Here is a 23,284-nt window from a genome sequence, read left to right on the forward strand (position 1 = left end):
CTACAGAACCTGCTCCGTTTGACATTCCATGGGGGTTCCAGTTTCTCCATCTTCACCAACACCTTATTTTCTGTCTTTTTTTTTTTTTTTTTTTTTTTTTTTTTTGATTATAGCCATCCTAACAGGCATGATCTGAAATCTCATTGTGGTTTTGATTTGCATTTTCCTTATGACTAATGACAACGAGTATCTTCTCATGTGCTGATTGGTCACTTGTGTATCTTCTGTTGTATCTTCTGAATGTCTGTTCAGATCCTTTGCCCATTTTTAAATTGTGTCATTTGTCTTTGTATTGAGTTGTAAGGGTTCTTCATATATTTTGGGTGCTAGTCCTTTGTCAGATGATTTGCATGTGTTCTCTGTCCCAGTCAGTCTCAAAGCGTCGTGCTCGGTCTCCTGGGTGGTGGTTGTCCTCACTCCCAGGCACCGTCTGGCTCCTGGGTTGCTGGTCTGTGGCCTCATTGCTTCACATCCCCAGGCAGCCTCTGCCTCAGCAGGGCAGTGATCAGCCTCTTCTGCTGGCCACCACGGCTCGATCTCTGACATTCAAAGAATCACAGTGTTGCTTAAGTTTACTTGGCAGTATCAGTATTGTGTAATGTGTAATATTTGAACGAGCTGGTTCATAAACTTCTAGTTTGTAAAATGTTGGGTGGTAGAACAGTTTCCTGTAATACGTATGTGTGGTGGGTTTTTATTTTCTGGTGTGGAGGTTTAAAGCGTGTTTTGAGGAGAGGTGGGAGAGCACATGCTTAGCATGCATGAAATCCTGGGTTTAATCCCCAGTACCTCCATTAAAGAAACAACAACAGAAATATGTTTGATAAAAACTGGACAGTACCTTGGTATCTTGTCCCTAGGAGCCCTGTGCTCCGTATTGCCCTCACTTGAGGGGTTGTGGTGGGCCCTGTGGCCTGGACAAACCCAGAACCCTACTATGGAGAAGGAAAAATAGATGGTCTGTTGTCCTTACTTGGAAATCCAGCCCTGGAGACCCGGGGCCACAGAACCGAGCTATTTCCTACTTCTACTTTCTCTTTTTTTGTAATTAGAAAGTAATACATGCATCCAGTTAAAACACACAAACAGCATGAACATAGCAAAACATTAGATTCCCTCCCTCCTTTCCAGCAAAATGGGTAGGTAGAGTAGCAGTTGTGCGAGTCCTGGGGTGTCTTTACTGAAACACCTGTGTGTTGTGTCCAGCTCCCTCCCCTCTACATTATTTTTTATTTTTTGGTGGAAGGCAGGGATGATGCTTTTATTATTATTTTTTTATTGAAGTATAGTTGATTTAGGGATAATGGTTTCATATTGTTCTTCGAACCAAGGAGGGACAGCTTTGTTAATCATTTCTTTTCTTTAAAAAGAGTAACAGTGATATGTTTTTTAAGCACCCACCACTCTCCTCCAAGCTTGAGAGTACCACGAAGGGGGTCCCTTGGCTGTGGCTGGGTCCCTCGGGTCCCTTCTGCCTCAGGTACCATCCTGCAACCCCGCCCCCAAAAGCCAAGATTGCTGGCAGCTCTGAGGGCTCTCACCCCTGTCTTCCCTTGGCCTCGCCTGAGGTAGGCTGGGAGGGGGCTCGCAGTGCGGATGACAGGCCCAGCAGCCAGGGGCGTCCCTCATGGAGCACACCTTGTGCCTTGCTCTGCCCCCAATTTGTCCCACTCTGCCCTGTGGCCTTGAGAAGGTCTCTTTCAGTGTGCATGGATCGCGTCTCCCATGTTGCTGCACGGTGCACCATCGGGCGGAGTCCTTGGTTTATTAACCGATTCCCTGTTGGTGACGTGGGCACGTGGTTGTTTCTGACCTTTTGTCATTCCCAAGGGTGGATACGGGTGGGTGTACCGTGGGCTGAAGCCCTGGAGTGGAGTCGAGGGCTTGAGGGGTTTGTACACTGTAAGGAATGTGGGTGCTGCCTGGTTACCTCCAAAGAGCTTATCCTGGCTCCTCTCCCTCTGAGCGCCAGGGTGCCAACTCCCTGGCTGCATTTCGGTCTCCTGTCCTCCTGGTGACCAGCAGGCTCTCTCTGCAGACCAAGCTGTATGCCCTGCCTGCCAGCCACGCCACACGTGTGTATGAGATGCTCGTCAACCACATCCAGCTCCACTACAAGCACAGCTACACGCTGCCCATTGCCAGCAGCATCCGGCTGCAGGTATGACGGGACCGGGCAGGTGGTCAGTGGCGTGGCTGCCCCTCAGGGTTGGCCGGGGGTGTGTTCCCTGGTGGCACCCAGCAGCTGCCTCAATCTTAGTGAATATAGTGACTGCAGGCTAGAGGTGGCAGGTGGCCCCAGGAGGGGTCTTCACACTGTTCCCTCCTGAGCACCAGCTGTGGCTGCATCCTCTCCGGGACCTGCTGCCTTTGTCTGTGGTCCGCATGCCTCTCAGTCACATGCCAGTCTGGGATGGGGGCAGAGAAAAGGGATTGCTCTGACTTCTAGGGGGCACGTGGCTCCTTCTCCTGGTGCTGCTGTTTGTGGTGACCAGCAGAGGGGCTGGGCAAGGCGGGGCCAACTGATTTGAGCTTCCACTGTGGGTGCTGGCACCAGGTGGAGCAGAGGTCACTGGGAGAGAAGCCTTGGTTCCTTGCAGATCATCTGTCCAATGGGACAGTCTTCTGTCCTTTGGGGAGCCCAGTTCAATGACCCGTCGTTAGTCGGGGAAGTGATGGTGTCCTGAGCAGAGCTCTGCTCTCCATACTTGGGGCCGTGTGGTGCTGCGGGTCATCCATTCCCTCTGCCCTGTGCCTAACCACCTGGTCCCACTGTCTGTGCAGTGAAGCTGGGGTGTGTTTGCTGTTAGCTCGGGCAGCCTTTTCTGAGGGCCACGTAGGTCTGCATGGACGGGCCCGGTGTTGTTCTGGTCTGTTAGAAGGCACCTTCTACTCTCTGCAGGCCTTTGACTTTCTGCTGCTGCTGCGGGCCGACTCGCTGCACCGCCTCGGCCTGCCCAACAAGGACGGGGTTGTGAGGTTCAGCCCCTACTGTGTCTGTGACTACATGTACGTGTGGGGCCGCTCCTGTCCTCACTGCCACCGTCAGCCCTGTTCCTGGGTTCCAGGCATTAGGTTCTTGGGGCGGGTGGGAGGGGCTGGCTGCTCTCCACCTTGGGATGGTCCTGTGTCTGAGGGAAGGTCCTAGAGGGATTTCTGTGGCAGCCCGGGGTTGCGTCTTGGGGCCTGGGTCTGTTCTTAACCTGGTGGAGTGGGGCTTCAGCCTTGGTGCTTTTCCTACTTGCTCCCACAGGGAGCCGGAGAGAGGCTCTGAGAAGAAGCCCAGTGGCCCCCTGTCGCCTCCCACCGGGCCGCCTGCCCCAGCGCCCGCAGGCCCTGCCGTGCGGCTCGGCTCTCTGCCCTACTCCCTGCTCTTCCGTGTCCTGCTGCAGTGTTTGAAGCAGGTGAGATGGCCAGCCCCTCCAGCTGCCTTAGGTCGGACTAAGCAGTGATTGGTGCTGCCCAGCGGGCACAGTTCCTTACCCTGCGTTAGGGACCTTGGGCGGTTCACTGCTTGTTTCCAGGCTGTCTGTTTGCCCCAAGGTTCCACAGCGGTTCTATAACTGCGCAGTGAGCACCTGTGTGAGGTGCATCGCTTGAACTAGGTGTGGAGCCAAGGACATTCCTGCCTCTGGGAGATGGTTTTGGTACAAGAGTGAGGTGTATAGGCAAATAACTGGAATTGTAGGACAGGGCGTGCCTCAGGAGGGGGCACTGGCAGGATGTGAGGTTGCCATCACATTCAGTTGGGGGCATGAGTCAGGGCAGGTGAGGTCAGTCTTGAAAGGCAGGGAAGATTCCAGTGGCAGGAGTAAGCAAACACAGAAAGTAGGGTAGGTAAGCTCCATATGGCGGGAGATGTAGCTGGGGCTGAGGCACGGAGGCGGAAGAGCTTAGGCCTGTTCCCTGATGGGGCAGCAAGAGAGAAGGGCTGTTTAATGTTGTGCTGCAATTGGAGCTGGGCAGGCTGGAATGGGCCAGGGGAGCTCCCTGGGGCCATGGGTGGGGAAGGAGGGCTGGACAGAGAGGCTGGGCCAGGTTTCCTGGGGACTAAAGGGGACCGTCTCATGGGGGAGATTTCCTGTGAGTCTCAAGTCCTCCATGTCGCAGGTGGGATCTGGGGAAAGGATTTCAGGACTTTTGGCCATTGGTGTAGTTTATGGGCTGTCGTTGCCTAGTGGAGTTTGGGAGGGCTCACCAGGGAGGGTCTGGTTGGGGCCACGACCCTGTCCGCGTTACTATGGCCCTGTGTTGACTTTGGTCCTGTGGCAGGTATCTGGGCTCGTGGATTATTGAGGAATACTGCTTTTTCCTTTAAGCTAGTATAATAGCTCCTTTCTTGATCCATCTTCATTGTTCTTTGGGCAGGCATCAGTCAGGGCCCTTGGGTCATCACTGGGCAGATAGGGAGGGTGGAGCTAGGTGTGCAGAAGTTCCAGGTCCTACTAAGAGGAGAAAGGTGGTGTCGGCTCTGCTCTGGGCCTCCTGCTCAGCCTGGCGTTTGGAGAGCAGCGACCGCCATCCAGGACTGACTATTGTGAGCAGCGTCTCCTCCTGTGAGTTGCAAGTTCTCGTGAGGAAAGCAGGAGGGGGTCAGGGGGCCTTGCTGCTATCTGGACAGAGCTTCAAAGTCTGAAATTCCGTCTTCCCTCTTCAGGGTCCAGACCCCTGGCCCCCCTGACTGAGCCTCTTCCTGCAGGAGGCCGACTGGAAAGTGCTGAAGCTCGTGCTCAGCAAGCTGCCCGAGTCGCTGCGCTACAAGGTCCTCATCTTCACCTCTCCCTGCAGCGTCGACCAGCTGTCCGCCGCCCTCTGCTCCATGGTAACGCCTTCTGCTCCTGGCCCACTCAAGGTCACAGCAAGAAGAGGGGCCTAGATTCAGACCCCTTCCTGCATTGGTCACGGGTCCACGGGCCTATGTGATGGGCAGGACTGTAGCATAGTTCCTCGGCTCCAAAAGACAGTGAGGCCCGGGAGACAAACTGTTTTATCAGACTCTGTCCCCATCTGGAGTGAAGGCAGTTCCTCCAGGACCCCTGTCATCCCATCCCGGCTCCCAAGGTAGGAGACCAGAGGTCCTCAGTGAAGAGCTTGAGTTCACCGTACTGAGTGTGATGTCTTGACTCGTCCCCCTGCTCGTCCTCCTTTGGGCTTCCCGGACGAGCAAGTCACATCTTCTGTCTCTCCCCAGCCATCAAGGAGATTGATCTGAAAAGGCAGACCACTGACCCCTCCTCCCGCTGGGCCTATGTTCCCAAGGGCCTCCCTGCACCCTGCCACCCTCCCCTGCCGGCTACCCAGATGATTGACCTGCTTTCGGGCCGGGCTTCACATCTGGGACTTGGTTGTTAGCTTTCAGGTCCCAAGACACTTGAACGGCTCCGAGGCACCCCAGAAGGGTTCTCTAGGACTGACTTGCATCTCGCTGTGGTTCCCGTGCTGACGGCGTTAATCTCTTACCATCACTACTTGGACAAAACCAGACAGGTACTAGATGGGAGAGGGCAGTTGGGCTTTCAGAGCCTGGTCCCCAGGATGCCCCAGGATATTTGCTTCAGCCAAATGGGCCCAACATTCTCCAATAACCTGGGTGGCTGTTAGGGCGAGGGCGGCTGGTTTTGCTTCCCTGTGTGGCCGCTGCACCCCTGCCTTCTGGCCCAGCCTGGGACCATAGGCATTTGAACTCACTGGTGCTCCTGAGTTCTCTTTTGAAGGGTGTGGGCTTAATAGAGCACTTGAATGTCCCCTCCTCCACAAACATGCAGCATTGTTTTCTTTGTGAGGAGCATTGCCCGGCTTGTCCTTGCTACAGCTGTAGGATAGGTACTATGCCACTTGGCAGAGCTGGGCCTGTTTTGAGAGGCAGGGTGGCTGGGCCGAGGACCCCCAACTTCCATCTACCTCCACATCCATCATCAGGTGCAAAATGCATGCCCAGTAACGCTTGTTTCCTTTATTCTGTACTGCTGGGTGTGAGGCCTGCAGTGAGCCATCACCATTAGTCTCTTGTTCAAATTTCCGGCACTTTTTTTTGTCATTCCGCCTTCATTGATGCGGGAACAGAAGTCTTAGGGAGGTCAGGTAGCTCACTCAAGGCCGCAGCAAGGAGAGGGGCCTAGATTCAGACTCAGGCCTGCCCAGCCCCTGAGTCTGTGCTCCTGATCATAGCACTGCCAGGAACTCATGCTCGACAGCCCCTCCCTGTCCACCTAACTCCCCACCCCAACTCCTGGGGTGAGTGTGAGCTCCAGTTCCTCCTGTGTGGCCTGGCCTCGTTCTCACTGGCTGTGCTCTATGTGGGTAGCTGGCCATACTGGGCTGAAGGTTCCCCAAGAACCCTCGAGGCCCAAAGTATTTCTGAGGGGTGGGACTGGCTGCAGAAAGTCAGAATCGTCCGAGGGACTGTAAGCTACTGGGTGGTTTGCCCTGAGGCTGTGGCCCGAGCTGGCACATGTCTCCTGCTGTGCTGTCTTCATGGAGGACTCTGCCCAGCATTGCTGTGGACCTGGTGGCTTTGCCATGTCAGCCAGAGCCTCCGCTTGCAATAAGGCCAGTCATTTGGGGATCCCAGAACCAAGAGGATGATGGACCCAGCATGTCCTGGCTCCAGGGTGGCTGGGCAGCTGGGACCCTCCCTGTGTTGGCCTTTGGGGAGGTGTCAGGCAGCACCTGATGGGAGCAGCCCTGCTGCCCAGTCAGTTCAGGTGGGGTCAGCTGCTGGTGGTGGTGCTGCTTCGGCACTCAGGGACCTGGTATAAGGCACCTAGCTTTCTGAAATCTGGGCCGCCTCCTCTGTAGAACATTCTAGAGTGGGGTTAGGGGAGACAAAGCCCTGGCTCACCAGAATGGCTCTCCATGGGCAGGGGCAAGGGCACAGAGGGCTGGCCTGTGGTGGGCCTGATCCAAGGCATATGTGCTGTACCACAGCGGGAGATGGTGTACTGCCTGGAGCAAGGCCTCATCTACCGCTGCGCCAGCCAGTGTGTGGTGGCCCTGGCCATCTGCAGCGTGGAAATGCCGGACATCATCATCAAGGCGCTGCCTGTCTTGGTTGTGAAGCTCACACACATCTCAGCCACGGCCAGCATGGCCATCCCACTCCTCGAGTTCCTGTCGAGTAAGAAGACTTCAGATGTGTGTATCTGTGTGGGCATGTGTGTGTATGTATGTATGTGTGCGTGAGTGGGATGGACCCTTGAGTCTGGGGTCATGCCTTACCTGAAACAACCCGTGCTGACTTCTCAGACCTCATTTTGCGACCTCTCTTTGGCTGCAGGTAAGCACACTATGCCACATGGGGCACCTAGGACACACCACCCTCTGCTGCCTCAGGGCTTTTCTACCTCCTGCCCCTGTGCTTTGAGTGCTTTCCTTCCTGGCCTTTGAGTCGCTGGCTGGCTTCTCTCTTCCTCTCAGTGTCAGTTGAAACAGCACAGAAACCTCCTGTGCCCCCTGTCCTTTTGCTCTGCCTGGCTCTCAGAGCCCCTTCTGCATCCCCCTCAGCACACACCACAACCTGGAGGGGTTTTGCTCACCTCTCAAACTGTGACTTCCGGGAGCTCAGGGTACCTCACTTGCCCCTTCCTTCCCAGAATCCTAACGTGTGTCTGGTCCTCAGCAGGCCCTCAGGCCTGTGGACAGCAGGAGCAGGGCAGGGCTGGCACTCTGTAAAGGGCCAGATATGGCCTTAGCTCCATATTCTTTTTGTTTACAGCCTTTTAAAAATGTGGAAACCATTCTTAGCTTGTGGGTCATAAAATGAGGCCACTGGCCGGATTTGGCGTGGAGACCCTAGTCAGCCCACCCTGGGAATGGAGAGCCAAGGTCCAGGGGCAGGGGTGGGCTGCGACCTTCACTTCTTTGACACCCTTGTGGGTCAGAGTGGCTGTGCTGGCTTTTAGAAACACAGCATGGGACCCCGGTGACTCCAGCCCCCGCCATGGCCATGGGCCTGTCTTCACCAGGCCAGTTGGATTCGGATCCTTACTGGCTGTCCCTTGTGTCGCAGCTCTGGCCAGGCTGCCTCACCTCTACAGGAACTTTGCAGCAGAGCAGTATGCGAGCGTGTTTGCCATCTCCCTGCCGTATACCAACCCCTCCAAGTAAGTGCTGGCTGTGCATCCCTGTGAGGCCCTGCCCCTCCTGATTGTGGTTGTAGTCCAGGCCAGCTTGAGGCCTCTGCTTGCCAGAGGCTAGGCCTCTTGGGGTAGAAAGCCACGCAGGCCTCCATGCCCTAGAACCAGCTTGTGGCCTTAGAACCTGTGATCTGAGCTCCCAGATCCTGTCGCGTCCCCTTTGGGTGCCAAGCCAGACCTTCAGCACTTCCCTTTTCTTCTCATCGCAGGTTCAACCAGTACATCGTGTGCCTGGCCCATCATGTCATAGCTATGTGGTTCATTAGGTGCCGCCTGCCCTTCCGGAAGGATTTTGTCCCTTATATCACCAAGGTGAGCCATTGGAGGCCACATCCCTTGTTCAGACCAGGACCTGCTTTGCTGTTGGCTGTCCATGGCTGGAGCAGAGTGATGGGTAGGGGCGAGAGGTGGGGGAACCCCACGGGGACACAACTCACTGCCACCTTTGTCCTGGGCCTGCAGCCCGTCGCAGGCTCACAGCGGACCTTGGCGGGATTGGCAGGTGCAGGGGAAAGAAGCCCTCAGGAACCTTGAGGGCCAGTGCCTCCCTGGCTGAGGTCTGCTCTACTCCATTAGGGTCTGCGCTCCAATGTCCTCCTGTCTTTTGATGACACCCCTGAGAAGGACAGCTTTAGAGCACGGAGCACCAGTCTCAACGAGAGGCCCAAGAGGTGCGGGGGCCAGTGTGGGCGGGTCTGGAGTGGGGCGGGACAGGCCTGCTAGCTGTGACCTATGATCAGCATGGTGCATACAGGCCTGGGGCTGACTGGCTGCCCCAGGCCAGGGAGTGGAAATGGTCATGGCTGAGGGCGTTCCTGTGCAGACCCAGCAGGGCTCCAAGGCCCCCTGGGGTTGTGAGGTAGGACAGGGCCTGTGAAGGCTGCAAACGCCCAGCTCATGACTGCAGAAGCCAGCGCTGCTCCTCACCAAGCCAAGGCTGTGGCCTGCTTTGTTGTGTCCTGGAGCCTGCGGGCGGGGTTGCTGTCAGTCCTGCCTGCTTGGGCAGCAGGCAAGTACAGATTCACTGAGCTGGGGATTTAGGTGCTAGTTCTAGGGCATCTGGGTTTGGGACCGTCCACTAAACAAGCCCAAGGTTGCATCAGGGCAGCTGTGACTCCTGACACACCAGACACCTGGGCTGGAAGGGGAGGAGCCCAGGCCCACTGACCCCCTGCCCCGTGGCCCTGGAGTCAGCCCAGTCTCAGGCAGGGTTGCCTCTTCCTGCAGAGCCCTCCCCACCCCCTGCTAGTGGGGGACACGCTCTTCTTTCCCATCACAGCTGCTTTTGCCAAATCTGGAAAGAGCCGTGCTAGGCCTTGTGTTCTTGTTTGCATTTCATTTGAACGGCTGCCCCCTTTCCTGTCCCCCACCTTCCCGTTCAAGCTTTTTTGGCTTTCCCTAGGTGGGAATGCGGCATTTTCCAGAATGACCAGGTCAGTGTGATCTAAAGTCAGAAGCTGTTCTCTCAAGGTCCTGGTGGCTGGGGTCCCCGGGGCCTTGAGCTGAGAACTGGCCTCTTTTCGACCTCTGCCCTCCGGGCCTCAGCACCTGGCCTCGAGCTGGGCGGTGCTGGCCTTCCTCAGGGTGGGCGGGATGCCTGGTCAGCACAGCCTGGAATCTGCCGTGTGGTGCGATCCACACATGTTTAATTTGCACTAATGTTCTTTGTTTTGGTATCATGCGTGAAACCTTACTTTTTCTCAGTCATGTTTACAAGATGTATTTTCATGCATTTTTGTTTTCTGTTTCTTCCCCCTGCTAACTGGCCTCTGGCATGGTTTTTTGTTCATCTCACCCGCGGGCTCTCCATCCTGACCCTGTGGCCTGTGACCTTTCCTCTTCATCCCTCCAATGGCTTGCTCTCCCCTGCCGGGAGCTGGGCTCTCTGGGGCTTGGGCCTTCCTTCCTCACCTGGTAGTTTGAGGATAGCCAGACCCCCCAAACAAGGCTTGAATAATTCTCCACCCGTGAAAGAATTCAAAGAAAGTTCTGCAGCCGATGCCTTCCGGTGCCGCAGCATCAGTGTGTCTGAACATGTGGTCCGCAGGTAGTGGGCTTTGTCGGGCGGGGGGCTCAGACCCTGGAGCTTGGCCCGTGAAGTGGCGCTGCCAGGCGGGAGCACCCGGGTGGCGGTGCATGGGGCTGCTTGCATGACCTCGTCGCCTGCCCATGCCCTCCCTGGCCAGTGCTGGAGGAGAGCCCGAGTGGCAGCCCTTGGGCCACAGGGGCCTGTGCTGCTGGGCCTAGCCCTCGGGCCATGGGAGCCTGGTGGAGAGGGGTGGAAAGGTTGCATTCTGTCACCAAGCCTCGTGCAACCTCTGCACGGCATCCACAGGGGCCAACCTGGGAGCCTGAAGCAGGGTGGCCACTGTGACATAGCTGGGTGTCCAGGGGCCATGCCTGGAGGCCAGGTGCCGTTGCAAATCAAAGCAGTGGCCACACATGTCAGAGGGGAATACACCCTGCAGGGTTTGACTTTTCTTCCATATTCTCTTAGTAGACTTTCTTCTTGAGCTTTTTTCCTAGAAAAGATCTGTTTTCTGTTGTAGCTGAAAGGGAATGGGGGCTTTTGTGTAGGGCAGTGGGCTGGGGGCCAGCCTGTGAGGGGCTGGGCAGAGGAGGCCTGGCCTCTCCAGGGACTCACTCAGCCTCATCACTTCTCCCTGTGTCTGGGTGCAGGTGTGGGCTCTTTGGGGTGGGCGTTGCGGGGGGGGTGTCCCTGCTTTGTGCTGACAGGCCAGGCTGCACTGTCTCCTCACCTGGAAGCCCCTTCAGGCCCTCAGTGTTCGGCAACTGGGAGACCCACCTCCTCACTGACACTTGGCTTGGGCTCCAGCCTCTGGGTGGCTTCTGCCAAGTGGGATTTGACTTGGAGAGGAGCCCGGGGTTGGATGGGAGTGTTCAGTGAGACTCCCCTCTCAATTCTTTTCCAACAGATTCCTTGTCGTGAACAAGACAGGCTAAAAGGGGCGTGGAATTTTTATCAGAATTAAACCTGCACGGGCCTCTCTTCTGGTCATTGGGTTGGGGCTGGGGTGGCCCTAGTGTGAGGGTAAAGAGCCTCACATGAAGCCCAGACTCTCCCTGTCCTCGCTGGGAGGTGGCCCTGTGGGCAGAATGCAATCTTTGTCTATGTGTCCTGTGGTCTCTGTGTCTCTGCATGACTACGCTGTTCTGCCACAAAGCCGTCACTTGACTCTCCTGTGCTTCGGTGAGGGGACGGCGTGTCTCTCCATCTCCCAAGCCTCTCCTTCGACAAGTGGGCCTGGGTCTCTCCCACGAGCCCCTGTCCTCACCCCACCCCCAAGGATGATGTGTCCACTCGGTTTGCCAAGCTGTGGCTCAGCTGGCCATGCGCCCTGGCGAGTCTTTCTGAGCGCAGCCCTCTCAGCACATGCATGCCTTGAGCTTTGGCCTTGGTGGTAGATGACTTGGCCCCTGACCGGCACCCTGACCTCACTGCCTCCTCCCTCCAGCAGGATCCAGACATCTCTCACAAGCGCCAGCTTAGGGTCTGCAGATGAGAACTCCATGGCGCAGGCTGACGACAACTTGAAAAATCTCCACCTGGAACTCACAGAAACATGTCTGGACATGATGGCCAGATATGTGTTCTCGAACTTCACAGCGGTCCCTAAGAGGTGTGAGTCGGGCTCCAGGGCTAGGGCAGGGCAGGAGGACAGGGCCTAGCTTTTCTTCTGGAACTGTACTTGGTCAAAACAGTGGCAGCAGGAGTGGCACATGGGGCTCCTTCCTGCGGGCCAGGCCAGGCAGCTCAGCACATCTGAGACTCCTGCTCCTCTGGGGACATGGGCCCACTGCATGCTGTGGTCATTGGTCCTGCAGAAGTCAAGATGCCCGTCCAAAGCCCCCACCAGGCCCAGTATTGACTGACACTCCTGTGCTTTCAGGTCTCCCGTGGGAGAGTTCCTCCTGGCCGGTGGCAGGACCAAAACCTGGCTGGTTGGGAACAAGCTTGTCACTGTGACAACAAGCGTGGGGACTGGGACCCGGTCGCTGCTGGGCCTGGACTCAGGAGAGCTGCAGGGTGGCCCAGAGTTGAGGTGATTGCACCTTTCCACCCCCTGCCTGCCTGACCACAATGGTGGCTGTCCTGAGCCCAGGCCTGCATGGGACAGCACTGGCCTGTAACCCACAGAGTACCTCGGTCCCGCTCTGTGGGACCCTTTTGTCCTCAGCTCTGACCCCAACGTGCATGTGAGACAGACGAAGGAGGCGCCAGCCAAGCTGGAGTCTCAGGCTGGGCAGCAGGTGTGCCGTGGAGCCCGGGACCGGGTCCGCTCCATGTCCGGTGAGCCTCTGCCCAACCCTGTCTCCCCTCAGCTGCCTCTGTGAGTCCCAGTACTCAGGGAGGCCCCTGGGAACCCAAGGACAAGGTAGTTGGCTTTAGGTCAAGCCCAGTTCCTGAGTAACTGGACTGCTGTCTCTGAGCCCTCATCACGGTGGGGGGCAGCATGTACCTTCTGCACAGCTGTGCACATGGCCCGCTTTGCTGCTGGGGGCTTGTTCTCATGGCCAGTGTTTCTTATGAGCCGTCAGCAGTCCTAGTCCTCAGCCCAGCTCACCCTGGAGCCTTTCTCTGCCGCAGCTGAAATGAGCCATGGTCTGACTGAGGGCCAGGTGCTGGGACCCTGTCCTGCTGCCCTGGGTCCACCGAGGCTGACCACATGAGAGGGCCATGTCCAGGGAGGCCAAGCTGCCTTTGGGCACTGGCTTGGAGCTTGGCCAGCTCAGGCCCCAGGTGGAGCAACCAGGGCTGTGGTGGTGGCTTTTGCACTGGGTGAGTGGTGGTCACCAGCCCTCCTGCTGTTCTGCTCAGGGGGCCATGGCCTTCGTGTTGGTGCCTTGGACACTCCAGCCTCCCACTTCCCAGGCAGCCCCACTTCCCCAGGCTCCCAGACTACACCAGCCAGCAAGCCTGAGAAGGCCTCAGCCAGCACCCAGCTCCCGGCACAGAAGGAGAAGACTAACCTGGCAGCTTATGTACCCCTGCTGACCCAAGGCTGGGCGGAGATCTTGGTTCGGAGGCCTACAGGTACCTAGGGGATGGCCCTGCCCTCAGCCAGCCTGGGCCACTGTTAGTACATAGTGAGTGTGGGACAGCTACATAAAGGCTTTAGCCACACAGGAGTGAGTGGCAGGCAGACTGGGCCCCGGGAGCATTCAGAGGTGACTTTTGAGCCAAGTGAACGTGGGAGGGGAGACCCCGGTGGCTGAGTGGTGAGGGGGCCTGTGCTAGTCTGCTCGGGCCGCCAAACAAAGCACCTTAAACAATAGAAATGTGTTTCTTCCTGGTCCTGGAGCCTGGAAGTCCAGAATGAGGGTGTCAGCAGGGCTGGTTCCTCCTGAGGCCTCTCTCCTCGGCTTTTATATGGGTGTCTTCTCACTGTGTCCTCACATGGTTGTCCTGTGTCTTAATCCTCTTATAAGGACACCAGTCAGAGTGGATCAGGGCCCATCCCTGTGGCCTTATTTTACCTTAATCATCACTTTAAAGAATTATCTCCGAATACAGTCACATTCTGAGGTCCCTGAGGTTAGGACTCAACATGTGAATTTTGAGGGACACAGCCCATAACAGGGTGGATTTCAGGCAAAAGGGAGGACTTAAGCCAACGCCCAGAGCCTGGGAGGCCTCTTGGGTGCAATGTGGGGCAGGTGGTGGCCGAGTGGTGAGGAGAGGGATGGGATGCTGGGCCCAGTGGAGGCCTCAAGTGCCAGATTGTTGGGGAAAGGGAAGGAGAGGGCCCTGGTGTGTCAGGGAGTGGGCAAGGGGGAGGCAGGAGACTAGGGGAGAAGGCCTGGGGGCGGTGGGGAGGTGGATTGGGGCTAAGAGAGATGCTTGGGATGCAAGGATGCTCAGTGAGAAAGGTTAAGGCAACATGTGGTACCCTGGGCCTTGGGAGGAAGGGTGGACAGAGCCCAGAAGCCTCCCTGGGCCTTGCCCAGGCCCGTCTTTGGGGAGGAGTCTGCAGCTTTGAGTTACCTTCATTGCTGCTCCACTGCCTCTGAGCCTGGCCAATTCTGGCCTGAGTGTGGGAGCTGACCTGGGGCAGCAGACACTGTGAGCTGAGGTCCACTTGGCACTGAGGTGGGTGCTGCTGGTGCTGCCCCAACCTCAGGGTGTGGAGGGCCTGGAGGTGGGACCATCAGGGCAAAGCCAGGGGCCTACCTTGCCTGGTTCCCCCATTGTTTCTCCCTGGTTGAGCACAAGGTTCCCTGTAGGCCCCGGGAGGCATCCTGTAGGCCCTGGGCGTGTGCCTTAGAGGACGGTGCAGCAGGGGCTGCTGGGTGGGCCGGGAGGGGGTGGCTGTTTGGTGGCGGTAGGCCTGAGCCCTGAGGAGTGCTGGCTGCCCCTCCCCAGGGAACACCAGCTGGCTCATGAGCCTAGAGAACCCACTCAGCCCTTTCTCCTCGGACATCAACAACATGCCCCTGCAGGAGCTGTCCAACGCCCTCATGGCCGCTGAGCGCTTCAAGGAGCGCCGTGACACGGCCCTGTACAAGTCGCTGTCGGTTCCCGCAGCTGGCTCAGCCAAGCCTCCCCCACCCCCACGTTCTAACACAGGTGAGCGCTGGCCCCGCTCCCACTTGGCGCCCACCTGTCTGATGGTGGATGTGCCCAGTGTGGGGTCTCTGAGCCTGCCTTGGTGGTACCAGCCTCGGGTGTGGGGAGGAAGCTGGCCATGGAGGAACGCCGGCGCACCAGACCCTGACACTTGAGAGCAGGGCCTGCTCCTGCGAGAAGTGGAGGGCTCTTTCCTTCAGACCCAGTTCGGTGAAGCAGCAGACTCAAAGCTCCTCTCAGCTGACCCCACTCCCAGGGTGGGCATGGGCCCACCTTGGCGAGGGCCCTCTGGGAAGCGGCCACACTTCCGCTTGGGTTTGGGTTTGGATGCGCCGAGCACCCCTGAGCCTGCCTGCGCACTCGGGCCCCTGCCCGGCTGGGCTGATGCTGTCCTTCCAGGCTCCCCTTGCCCCTTGGTCTTCCTTATGGCCCCAGATGTCACTTAGAGGCCAAGGACCTCTGTTTGTGAGGAGGGATGTACTCCTTTCCCCAAACATCCACTCAGGCAGCTTGTAGAGCCGGGATCCTGTGTGTGCCACGCCTGCTCCGCTGGCCGGTCGCTGGCCTTCCCCTCTCTCTCTCCAGGCTCGGTCTGTGCAGGACTAGTGGTGCCTGTCCTCTCTGCTCGACCTGTGCATAGTCCCTCCTTCTGCTGATTGGCCGCTCATGGTTTCCCTTGCAGTGGCCTCTTTCTCCTCCCTGTACCAGTCCAGTTGCCAAGGAAAGCTGCACAGGAGCATTTCCTGGGCAGGTATTCGTGCATCTCTTTAAGGAAAGCGGTGTTTGCTGCAGGGCGCCGCTCTGCCTCGTAGATGCTGTTTCATCGTCCCTCATCCGATCATCCCTCCATGGTCCCGTCTGAGCCTGTCATCGCCCTCTGGGAGTAGGGCCCCGACTCGCATGAGGACGTCTGTGCAGAATGCCTTTGCTTTGCCAGCGGGAACCCCCTCTGCCTTGCGCCCTGTGGCTGAGCTCTGTTCCAGGCCACATGGGCCCTCGCAGCCACTTCTTCAGACAATCAGGCAGCTGAACCGCAGAGGCCAGCAGAGGGTAGCTTTTTGGGGCAAGCCTGGCCCTGGGGCTCAGCCAAGCTCACTCTGCCCTCGCCCCTGGTGGTCTGATCGGCTTTTATCAACCCACAGTTGGGTTGTGTCTGCTTTCATCACCGGCTGGCCGAGGGCCCTGCTGACCAGCTTCCAGCCTATTAACACCAGGGCCCGGGCCAGCAGCGTGTGGCCTGCGTGGCACTGCAGCCTACCGGGGCCTCTTGCGGCAGGAGCCAGTTAGGAACGAGCAGCCTGCAGAGGGGTTCTCTTGGCATCTAACAGACTGTGTGTGTGCGGGGCTGTGTGCGATGACCGTGGGCTGTGCTAACCCTCGGTTGCGTTCTGTCACCCTGGCCCTTGCCCTGGCGCTGACACAGGAAACGCTGCTTTGGGGCATCATGCCCTCTCCTTAGCGCACCCAGCTCCATGTCGGCTTGGACTGGGAAGTGAACCTCCGCTCCCCAGGTGGGCTCCTGGGCCCATGTTGCACACAGGGCTTCTGCTGCAGTCCTTTCCTTGGAGCCAGTCAGGGAGAAGCTCTGGCTTTTCCCCAGTTCTTGAGGGCTGGTCTAGGCGTGACTCTGCTCCTGAGCTGAGGCCCTGTCTCTGGTGGGGGTCCCTTCAGCACGGGGGGTCTGGCCTGCCCTTGCCCCTCTGCCTTGCTGGAGGAGCGGAGGCAGCTTCTGTGGGCACTGGGATGGGCAGCCAGATGTCCCCCTCGTCCTGGCTCCTGGGAGCCCATGTAGGAGACACCCTATGTCTGGGCTCACACCAGGCCCCTCAGCTGGCTTGATGGGAGTGGGCGGTTCAGAGCCACAGACAAGGAGAGCCTAGATGAGGCCCCGCTGGGGGCCACAGTGCCCTCTTGGGGAAAGCTGCTACCCTTGAGGCCACATGAGTTCCTGGGGGCCAGGTTGGCGCCCAGTAGCACTGTCTGTCCTTCCAGACTCTGCGGTAGTTCTGGAGGAGGGAAGTCCAGGTGAGGCTAATTTGCCAGTGGAGCCCCCCGAGTTGGAAGACTTCGAGTCCGCAATAGGCACAGATGGGCGCTATCACCGCGCTGAAGCTTTCAGCAGGGTGAGTGCAGCTGAGGGCCAGAGACAGCCTGAGGGTCCCTGTGGGTGCTCACCGTGCAGACCTCCAGGGCCATGCTGGGCTCTGGATTTCCACTCCAGCTCCTGGGAGGGGAGGAGGGGTGAGGGCAGGGTTTAGGGTCTCCACTCCAGGCTTTGTGGCACATCACTGATTTGTTCTGATCTTCAGAAAGTCTTTTGCCACGATAACCCCCACAGACCTCCCCAAAAATGAGTGGGTATGCTTCCAAGTCCATCTTGTTTATGCGATCTCCTAGTGGTCCATCAGGGGTATAACTCCTCATTGCTAGTATCCTTTGGTTTGTGGGGGTCTTGGCTTTTCTGCTTAGTGTAGGGCGCAGACAGGTGCTTTAGAAGGACAGGCCAGGGGAGACCATCAGCTTGGTGCTAGGCGGCTCTGTGGCCCTGGGATGGAGGACAGGTGGGGTCCCATTGGCTCCAGATAAACCTCAGGTGGGCTCAGTGCGCCTCTTGATGAAGGTTTACTTTGGGTATGTTTTTTTCAGTCGTCTTCCACCTCTAGCCAGGAGGAGAAGTCTTTCCACGCAGAGGAGTTGGCTGCTGGGGGGATCCCCATCGAGCGGGCTGTCTCTTCTGAGGGGTCCCGGCCTTCTGTGGACCTTGCTTTCCAGCCCTCGCAGCCCCTGAGCAAGTCTAGCTCATCACCTGAACTGCAGACCTTACAGGACATTCTTGGGGACCCTGGGGACAAGGCTGATGTTGGCCGGCTGAGCCCTGAGGCCAAGGCCCGGTCACAGTCAGGGATCTTGGATGGGGAAGGTGCTTCCTGGTCGGCCCAGGGCGAAGAGAGCCAGAGCCGGGGCCCCGCCCAGCCCGAGGGTCCCTTGCCTTCCAGCTGTCCTCGCTCCCCCAGTGGCCTGCGGCCTCGAGGCTACACCATCTCTGATTCGGCGCCGTCACGCAGGGGCAAGAGAGTGGAGAGGGACGCCTTCAAGAGCAGAGCTGGGACCTCCAACACTGAGAAGGTGCCTGGCATCAACCCCAGGTGAGCCTCGCCCTCCTAGGCAGGAGTGCTGGGATGTTCCCTGTGGGGATGTGGTGCTTGAGGGTCCCGGGCGGAGCAGGCTGGGGTACAGGTCCCTGTGTTCTCTGCCCCATGGCTGGTTGGAGCCACAGGAGAGGGTAGTTGCTTTGGTGATGGGGCTCAGGCCTTGCTGCTCTTCACATGGGCTGTGACTATACTGGCTGTGACCTTGACCCAGGCCTGTAGCCCCAAACCCAACCCGCACCATCTCTCTTCTCTTGCAGCTTTGTGTTTCTGCAGCTCTACCATTCACCGTTCTTTGGTGATGAGTCCAACAAGCCAATCCTTTTGCCCAATGAGGTAGGCAGGCCTTCCCTCCCCAACAGGGTCCCCCTGGAACCTGGGTGGGGCTGCACAATGGGGTGTCCTGGTGCTGGGCAGTGGTGACCATGGCTGAGGCTTGCAGAGGGCTGCAGCCTCAGGTCCCTGCGGCAGCCTGTACTATCTGCCTGGGTGAGGAGAGACCTCCCCTGGACAGCATCTGGCTGGGCGGGGCTGGTGGCAGGAGACCACCTCTGCTGTGGACTCAGGCAGGGCTCTGTGGATACAGTCTTTCGAGCGGTCAGTGCAGCTCCTTGACCAGATCCCATCATACGACACACACAAGATCGCCGTCCTGTATGTGGGAGAAGGCCAGGTGAGGCTGCTGGGCTGGTAGGGGCCGGTCTGGGTGCCAGGGCAGAGCTGGGTGGCTTCCCTGCCTCGGTAGGGGGTGGGGGTCTGGGCCCTCATTCCCCCCACCCCAGTCACCACATGAACCACTAGAGCATCAGGTGCCCGTTGAGCTCCATGCCGGGGACCCAGGAGTGAGAATGACAGGTCAGTGTGCAAGCACAAGGTGCACAGGGTGCTGAGGATGCAGAGGAGGAGGTGGCAGGTCTCAGGAGCCTGTGCAGGTGTGAGCAGCATGCTGTTTGTGTTGCTGATTCAAAGGAGGTGACACTGAGCAGAGATGTGGGGGAAGTGAGGGAGGTGAGTGTGGGCACAGGTGTGGGGGAGCATCGTTTGCAGGCACAGGAGCAGAGGCCCCAGGGTGGGTGCCTCTTGTGTGTTCCGGGGCCAGTGCAGAGGGAGGACTGGGCAGAGGATGGGAGGTGGGGGTGGGAAGTAATGATGGGGGAGCTTTCGTGGGCAGCCTTGTGGATCCTTGATGGTTCCCAGTGAAGTGGGAGGGCCTCGGGTGGTTCTGAGCGAAAGGTTTGAGTGGGCTTTACCTAAGTATCAAAAGGATGCAGGCTGCTGTGCGGAAAGCTGGTGGAGGCTGAGCGGTGGTCCAAGTGAGTAGGCAGGCTGGAGGAGTAGGGGTGTGGGGGTGCTGAGGGTTTTGGGTGTGTTTTGATGATTGCACTGGACCAGTTTAGTGGCATACTGGTTACAAGAGAACAGGGAAGCCGGTGTGACACACCTGGGCAACGGCTGGAATGAAGCTGCCTTGCACAGGATCAGGTCAACGGCAGAAGCAGGGCTCTCTGCTGAGCCACACGAGTCACCCCCACCCCCTGGCACCCCAGCAGCAACAAGCCTGCGGGCCCTGAGAATGCCGCCAGGGAGGGGCAGGGTGTGTGGATGGGGGCAGCCCAGGAGCAGGTGCCACCCACTGTGCTCCTGTTTCCCTGCAGAATAACAGTGAGCTCGCCATCCTGTCCAACGAGCATGGCTCCTACAGGTACACGGAGTTCCTGACGGGTCTGGGCAAGCTCATCGAGCTCAAGGACTGCCAGCCGGATAAGGTGTACCTGGGTGGCCTGGACGTGTGCGGCGAGGACGGCCAGTTCACCTACTGCTGGCATGACGACATCATGCAAGGTGTGTGCCCTCCCCACTCCTCCTGTGGGCCCAGCTCAGGGGGCAGCCAGAGGTCACCAACCTGGGCATTGAGGCAGTGATCGATCGGGCTGGCAGCTCTGCTTCTGAGAGCCCTGCCCTTGGTGGGAGGAGCCAAGTGCCGCTGGCTGGGCACCTGAGGAAGCGGTTCCCATTGGCCCTCAGTCACCTCTGGAGAAACCTAGGCACCCCTGGCGAGCGGCACAGAGGGCCCTGCCCACCCCAGCCTGAGAAGCCCTTGCCAGTGCCCTGTCTGGGTCTCACTCAGCCCAGCCCTGTCCCATCCCCAGCTGTCTTCCACATCGCCACCCTGATGCCCACCAAGGATGTGGACAAGCACCGCTGTGACAAGAAGCGCCACTTAGGCAATGACTTCGTGTCCATTGTCTACAATGACTCTGGCGAGGACTTCAAGCTGGGCACCATCAAAGTGAGCGAGGGGCCCTCAGGGCGGGCAGGCGTCTATCCTGGCTCTTGAGCACCCTGGCTGGGTCTGCATCTCCATGGGGAAGTGCCTATCGGGGCCTGTTGAGTGGAGGCAGTGAGCTCCACTGGGTTAGCGTTGGTGACACGTGGGCGCACAGCTCGCTCCAGTGGACCCACTGCCAGTGGGTTCCCCCCAGCCTGTGTCCTTCTCTGTAATGAGGACAACGGCAGCCCTGTGGGTTTCTTTAAGGAGCCTGTGTGCCTGCTGCTGCGGGTCTTGTGAGGAGGAACTGAATTAATGTGCATGTGTATCTAGCAGGGTCTGTGGCACGTGGTGGGTGCTCAACATCTGAGCACCACATTCTGAGCCCTGCTCCCCTGTGGCTTCCCTGTGTCCTCGCACAGAGGTTGGGGTAGGCTCGGTATCACCCCATCCTCCAGGAAGACGCTGGGGCTCAAGATCCCATGGGGAGGAGGCAGACTCAAGTCCAGGTGGCTTGTCACAGGGCGAGTGGCCATGGGAAAGCCATAAGGCTGAACAAGTGTTGTCTGGTGCAGCCCAGGCCCTGAGATTCTGCCCTCAGAGGCCTTTGGGTTTATTTTAAATGTAACAGGCAGCCTTAAAGGAAGTCATTGAACACAGACTCCTGGCGCTTGGGGCAGAGAATTGGGGAGAGGGCAGGAGCGCCTGTGGGGCGGCCGGCATGGGTCTCCGTGCTGCAGAGCTGGAGGTGGTGTGTGGCTGGTAGGAAACCCAGGAGGGGCCTGAGGCATGGGTGCTGATGGCACCCTGGGGGGTGGTGCTCGGGCATGGGGGTTCCTGAGCTGAGGGCTGGATATCCCAGGAGCTCTGGGCAGCATGGAGGGGTTGGGGGGTGCTGTGTGCCTGTTTGGCACATTCAGGGATTGGGATCAGGTATGGAATACGCTGGGTCACAGGTGAGGCAGGAGGGGGGTGATAGGGTGGCAGGCTTGGTCCCGAGGCTGGTTTAGGAGGGAGTGTGGGTGTACGGCTTGGTGGCTACACGTGCAAGGCTGGGCCACTTGCTGAGTTAGCAAGTGTCTAACCAGTGAGCCCACTGTCCTCTTGGGCTAAGTATGGGGGTAGCAGAAAGTGGCCATGGGTGCCAGGGTGACCCCTGTTCTTGTCCCAACAGGGCCAGTTCAACTTTGTCCACGTGATTATCACTCCCCTGGACTATGAGTGTAACCTGGTGTCACTGCAGTGCCGGAAAGGTGAGGCCCGGGGCTGGGTGGGGAAGCACCCGGGGCCCTGAGCCCCACGTGAGCACTGTGTCTCCCTAGACATGGAGGGCCTTGTGGACACCAGTGTGGCCAAGATTGTGTCTGATAGAAATCTGCCTTTCGTGGCCCGCCAGATGGCCCTGCACGCAAATGTGAGCAGACTTGGCACCTGGGGGTGGGTGGGTTGGGCCCACAGGTGCCACCCGTGCATGACTCACTGCCCCACCCTCCCCACCCCAGATGGCCTCACAGGTGCACCACAGCCGCTCCAACCCCACCGACATCTACCCCTCCAAGTGGATTGCCAGGCTTCGCCACATCAAGCGGCTCCGCCACCGGGTAGGGAGGCTTGGCTGAGGGCATGATGTGCACCGGATGGGGGGGGGGGGGCGCCCCGGCAGAGACATGATGGCTGAACAGATGCCGGTGGGTGTGCATGCAACCCCTCCTGGGCTTGCTGCCAAAGCTCCCTATCCCTCAGATCCGTGAGGAAGCTCACTACTCCAACGCCAGCCTGCCCCTGATCCAGATGCACCCTCAGGGTCACACCAAGGCCCCGGCTCAGGCCCCGGCTGAGCCCACACCCACCTATGAGACAGGCCAGCGGAAGCGCCTCATCTCCTCTGTGGACGACTTCACTGAGTTTGTGTGAGGCTGTGCGTGAGCAGCTGCCCAGCCCCACTGGGGTCTCCCAGATGCTGAGTATGTGCCCAGGCTCCTGTCACCTGAGCAGCCGTGCTGCTGGACCCTCTCTGCTCCCAGGAGGCGCTGGGAGGTATTTATTTGCGCAAATAAAGTGCCACTGTTCCTAGGCCTGTGCGCTTGGACAGACAGACGGGAGCGGTCAAGTCAGCCAACTCATTTATTTGACTTCGTCTATTGGGGGACAGGGCGGGATTAAGGCTTTAGCTTTGGCCATGCCCACTGGACAAGGGCAGTGGCCTATCTGGCTGCTGGTGGGGCCTCACCCTCAGGAAAGCCTCACGTGTCACCATGTGGGTTCTCACACATGCACTGTCACACTCACCTCTCCTGGCCCGAGAGCCAGCTCCCGGGGGGAGGTCTTTCCCCCTACCTACCCTGGGGTCCTGTGCCATGCACGGGCCCTGCCCCTCCCCCAGACCTGACACCAGCAGGCCTAGGCCTTCCTTCTCCCTGCCCCACCTTGGGCAGGGCAGGAAAATAAGGCCACAGTGGTGATGGTGCCCATCCAACAGCCCCACCTGCCCAAGGCCAGACTTGGTTCCAAGAAGCAGCTGTTGCTTCCCCAGCCATAAAGGCAGGTGTCTGGGGAAGAAGGCCAGCTCTGCAGTCCCAGCTCCCCCTCGCTGTGGGTGACAGTGGGTGCAGGTTGGTTCAGCCACCAAGCCCCTTGACCCTACTGAAAAAAAGCGACGTACAAAAATATATACATTTTAACCCCACATAAATTACTGACAATAGACACACAGCGGTGGCTGGAAGTGAGTGCACTCAGCAAGGGGGCAGGAGGTAATAATTTAGGGGGAGGATAACAGGAAGTGCAGATTCCCTCCCCACAGCCTGGATCCTTAGCAAGGGGAGATAGATGTCTGCCCAGAAGGTGGGGCCGGGCACAGCCCGCTGTACCTGAGGACTTGGGAAATAAATTAGCATCTCAGAGGCTGGGCACTCAGTCCAATACTGCTGTGTCCTCCCACAGGGAACTGAGGAGGGGACCCTGGGTCCTGGCTGGCCACGTGGCCTCTTTAAAGTGCTGAAGCCCACAGAGAGACAGACAAGTGCTGTCCATTCTCTGAGGGACCTGTGTGCAGCTGTTCTGCCTGGCCCGAAACCTGGAGGGTGGCAGAAGATAATAATACTAAGCGGTGTCTGCTCTGGCTCTGAGGGGCCGGAGTAAA

General features: G+C 58.5%; 1 protein-coding gene across 14 annotated transcripts in view; it reads left to right on the plus strand.

The window, feature by feature from the left end:
- TSC2 (TSC complex subunit 2) overlaps positions 1 to 22,265 on the plus strand; it is a 36,943-nt gene extending 14,678 nt beyond the window's left edge. For 3 of the 14 annotated variants that reach the window (XM_032460167.1, XM_032460175.1, XM_032460169.1), the window contains 26 exons: positions 2,039 to 2,161; positions 2,903 to 3,009; positions 3,254 to 3,404; positions 4,700 to 4,822; positions 5,353 to 5,487; positions 6,928 to 7,117; positions 8,009 to 8,102; positions 8,345 to 8,447; positions 8,712 to 8,806; positions 10,054 to 10,182; positions 11,612 to 11,776; positions 12,047 to 12,199; positions 12,335 to 12,447; positions 12,976 to 13,191; positions 14,521 to 14,724; positions 15,407 to 15,475; positions 16,717 to 16,847; positions 17,371 to 17,870; positions 18,134 to 18,209; positions 18,460 to 18,546; positions 19,529 to 19,715; positions 20,024 to 20,163; positions 21,317 to 21,395; positions 21,465 to 21,556; positions 21,645 to 21,743; positions 21,886 to 22,265. In XM_032460167.1, the coding sequence (XP_032316058.1) occupies positions 2,039 to 2,161; positions 2,903 to 3,009; positions 3,254 to 3,404; positions 4,700 to 4,822; positions 5,353 to 5,487; positions 6,928 to 7,117; positions 8,009 to 8,102; positions 8,345 to 8,447; positions 8,712 to 8,806; positions 10,054 to 10,182; positions 11,612 to 11,776; positions 12,047 to 12,199; positions 12,335 to 12,447; positions 12,976 to 13,191; positions 14,521 to 14,724; positions 15,407 to 15,475; positions 16,717 to 16,847; positions 17,371 to 17,870; positions 18,134 to 18,209; positions 18,460 to 18,546; positions 19,529 to 19,715; positions 20,024 to 20,163; positions 21,317 to 21,395; positions 21,465 to 21,556; positions 21,645 to 21,743; positions 21,886 to 22,056 (3,732 nt within the window). In that variant the 3' untranslated portion in view covers positions 22,057 to 22,265. The remainder of the gene's footprint in view (positions 1 to 2,038; positions 2,162 to 2,902; positions 3,010 to 3,253; positions 3,405 to 4,699; positions 4,823 to 5,352; positions 5,488 to 6,927; positions 7,118 to 8,008; positions 8,103 to 8,344; positions 8,448 to 8,711; positions 8,807 to 10,053; positions 10,183 to 11,611; positions 11,777 to 12,046; positions 12,200 to 12,334; positions 12,448 to 12,975; positions 13,192 to 14,520; positions 14,725 to 15,406; positions 15,476 to 16,716; positions 16,848 to 17,370; positions 17,871 to 18,133; positions 18,210 to 18,459; positions 18,547 to 19,528; positions 19,716 to 20,023; positions 20,164 to 21,316; positions 21,396 to 21,464; positions 21,557 to 21,644; positions 21,744 to 21,885) is intronic. The other 11 variants (XM_032460173.1, XM_032460176.1, XM_032460174.1 and 8 more) reach the window with 7 other exon arrangements.
- The last annotated feature ends 1,019 nt before the right edge of the window (positions 22,266 to 23,284 follow it).

The sequence above is a fragment of the Camelus ferus genome, chromosome 18, assembly GCF_009834535.1.
Source record: "Camelus ferus isolate YT-003-E chromosome 18, BCGSAC_Cfer_1.0, whole genome shotgun sequence".
Lineage (NCBI taxonomy): Eukaryota > Metazoa > Chordata > Mammalia > Artiodactyla > Camelidae > Camelus > Camelus ferus.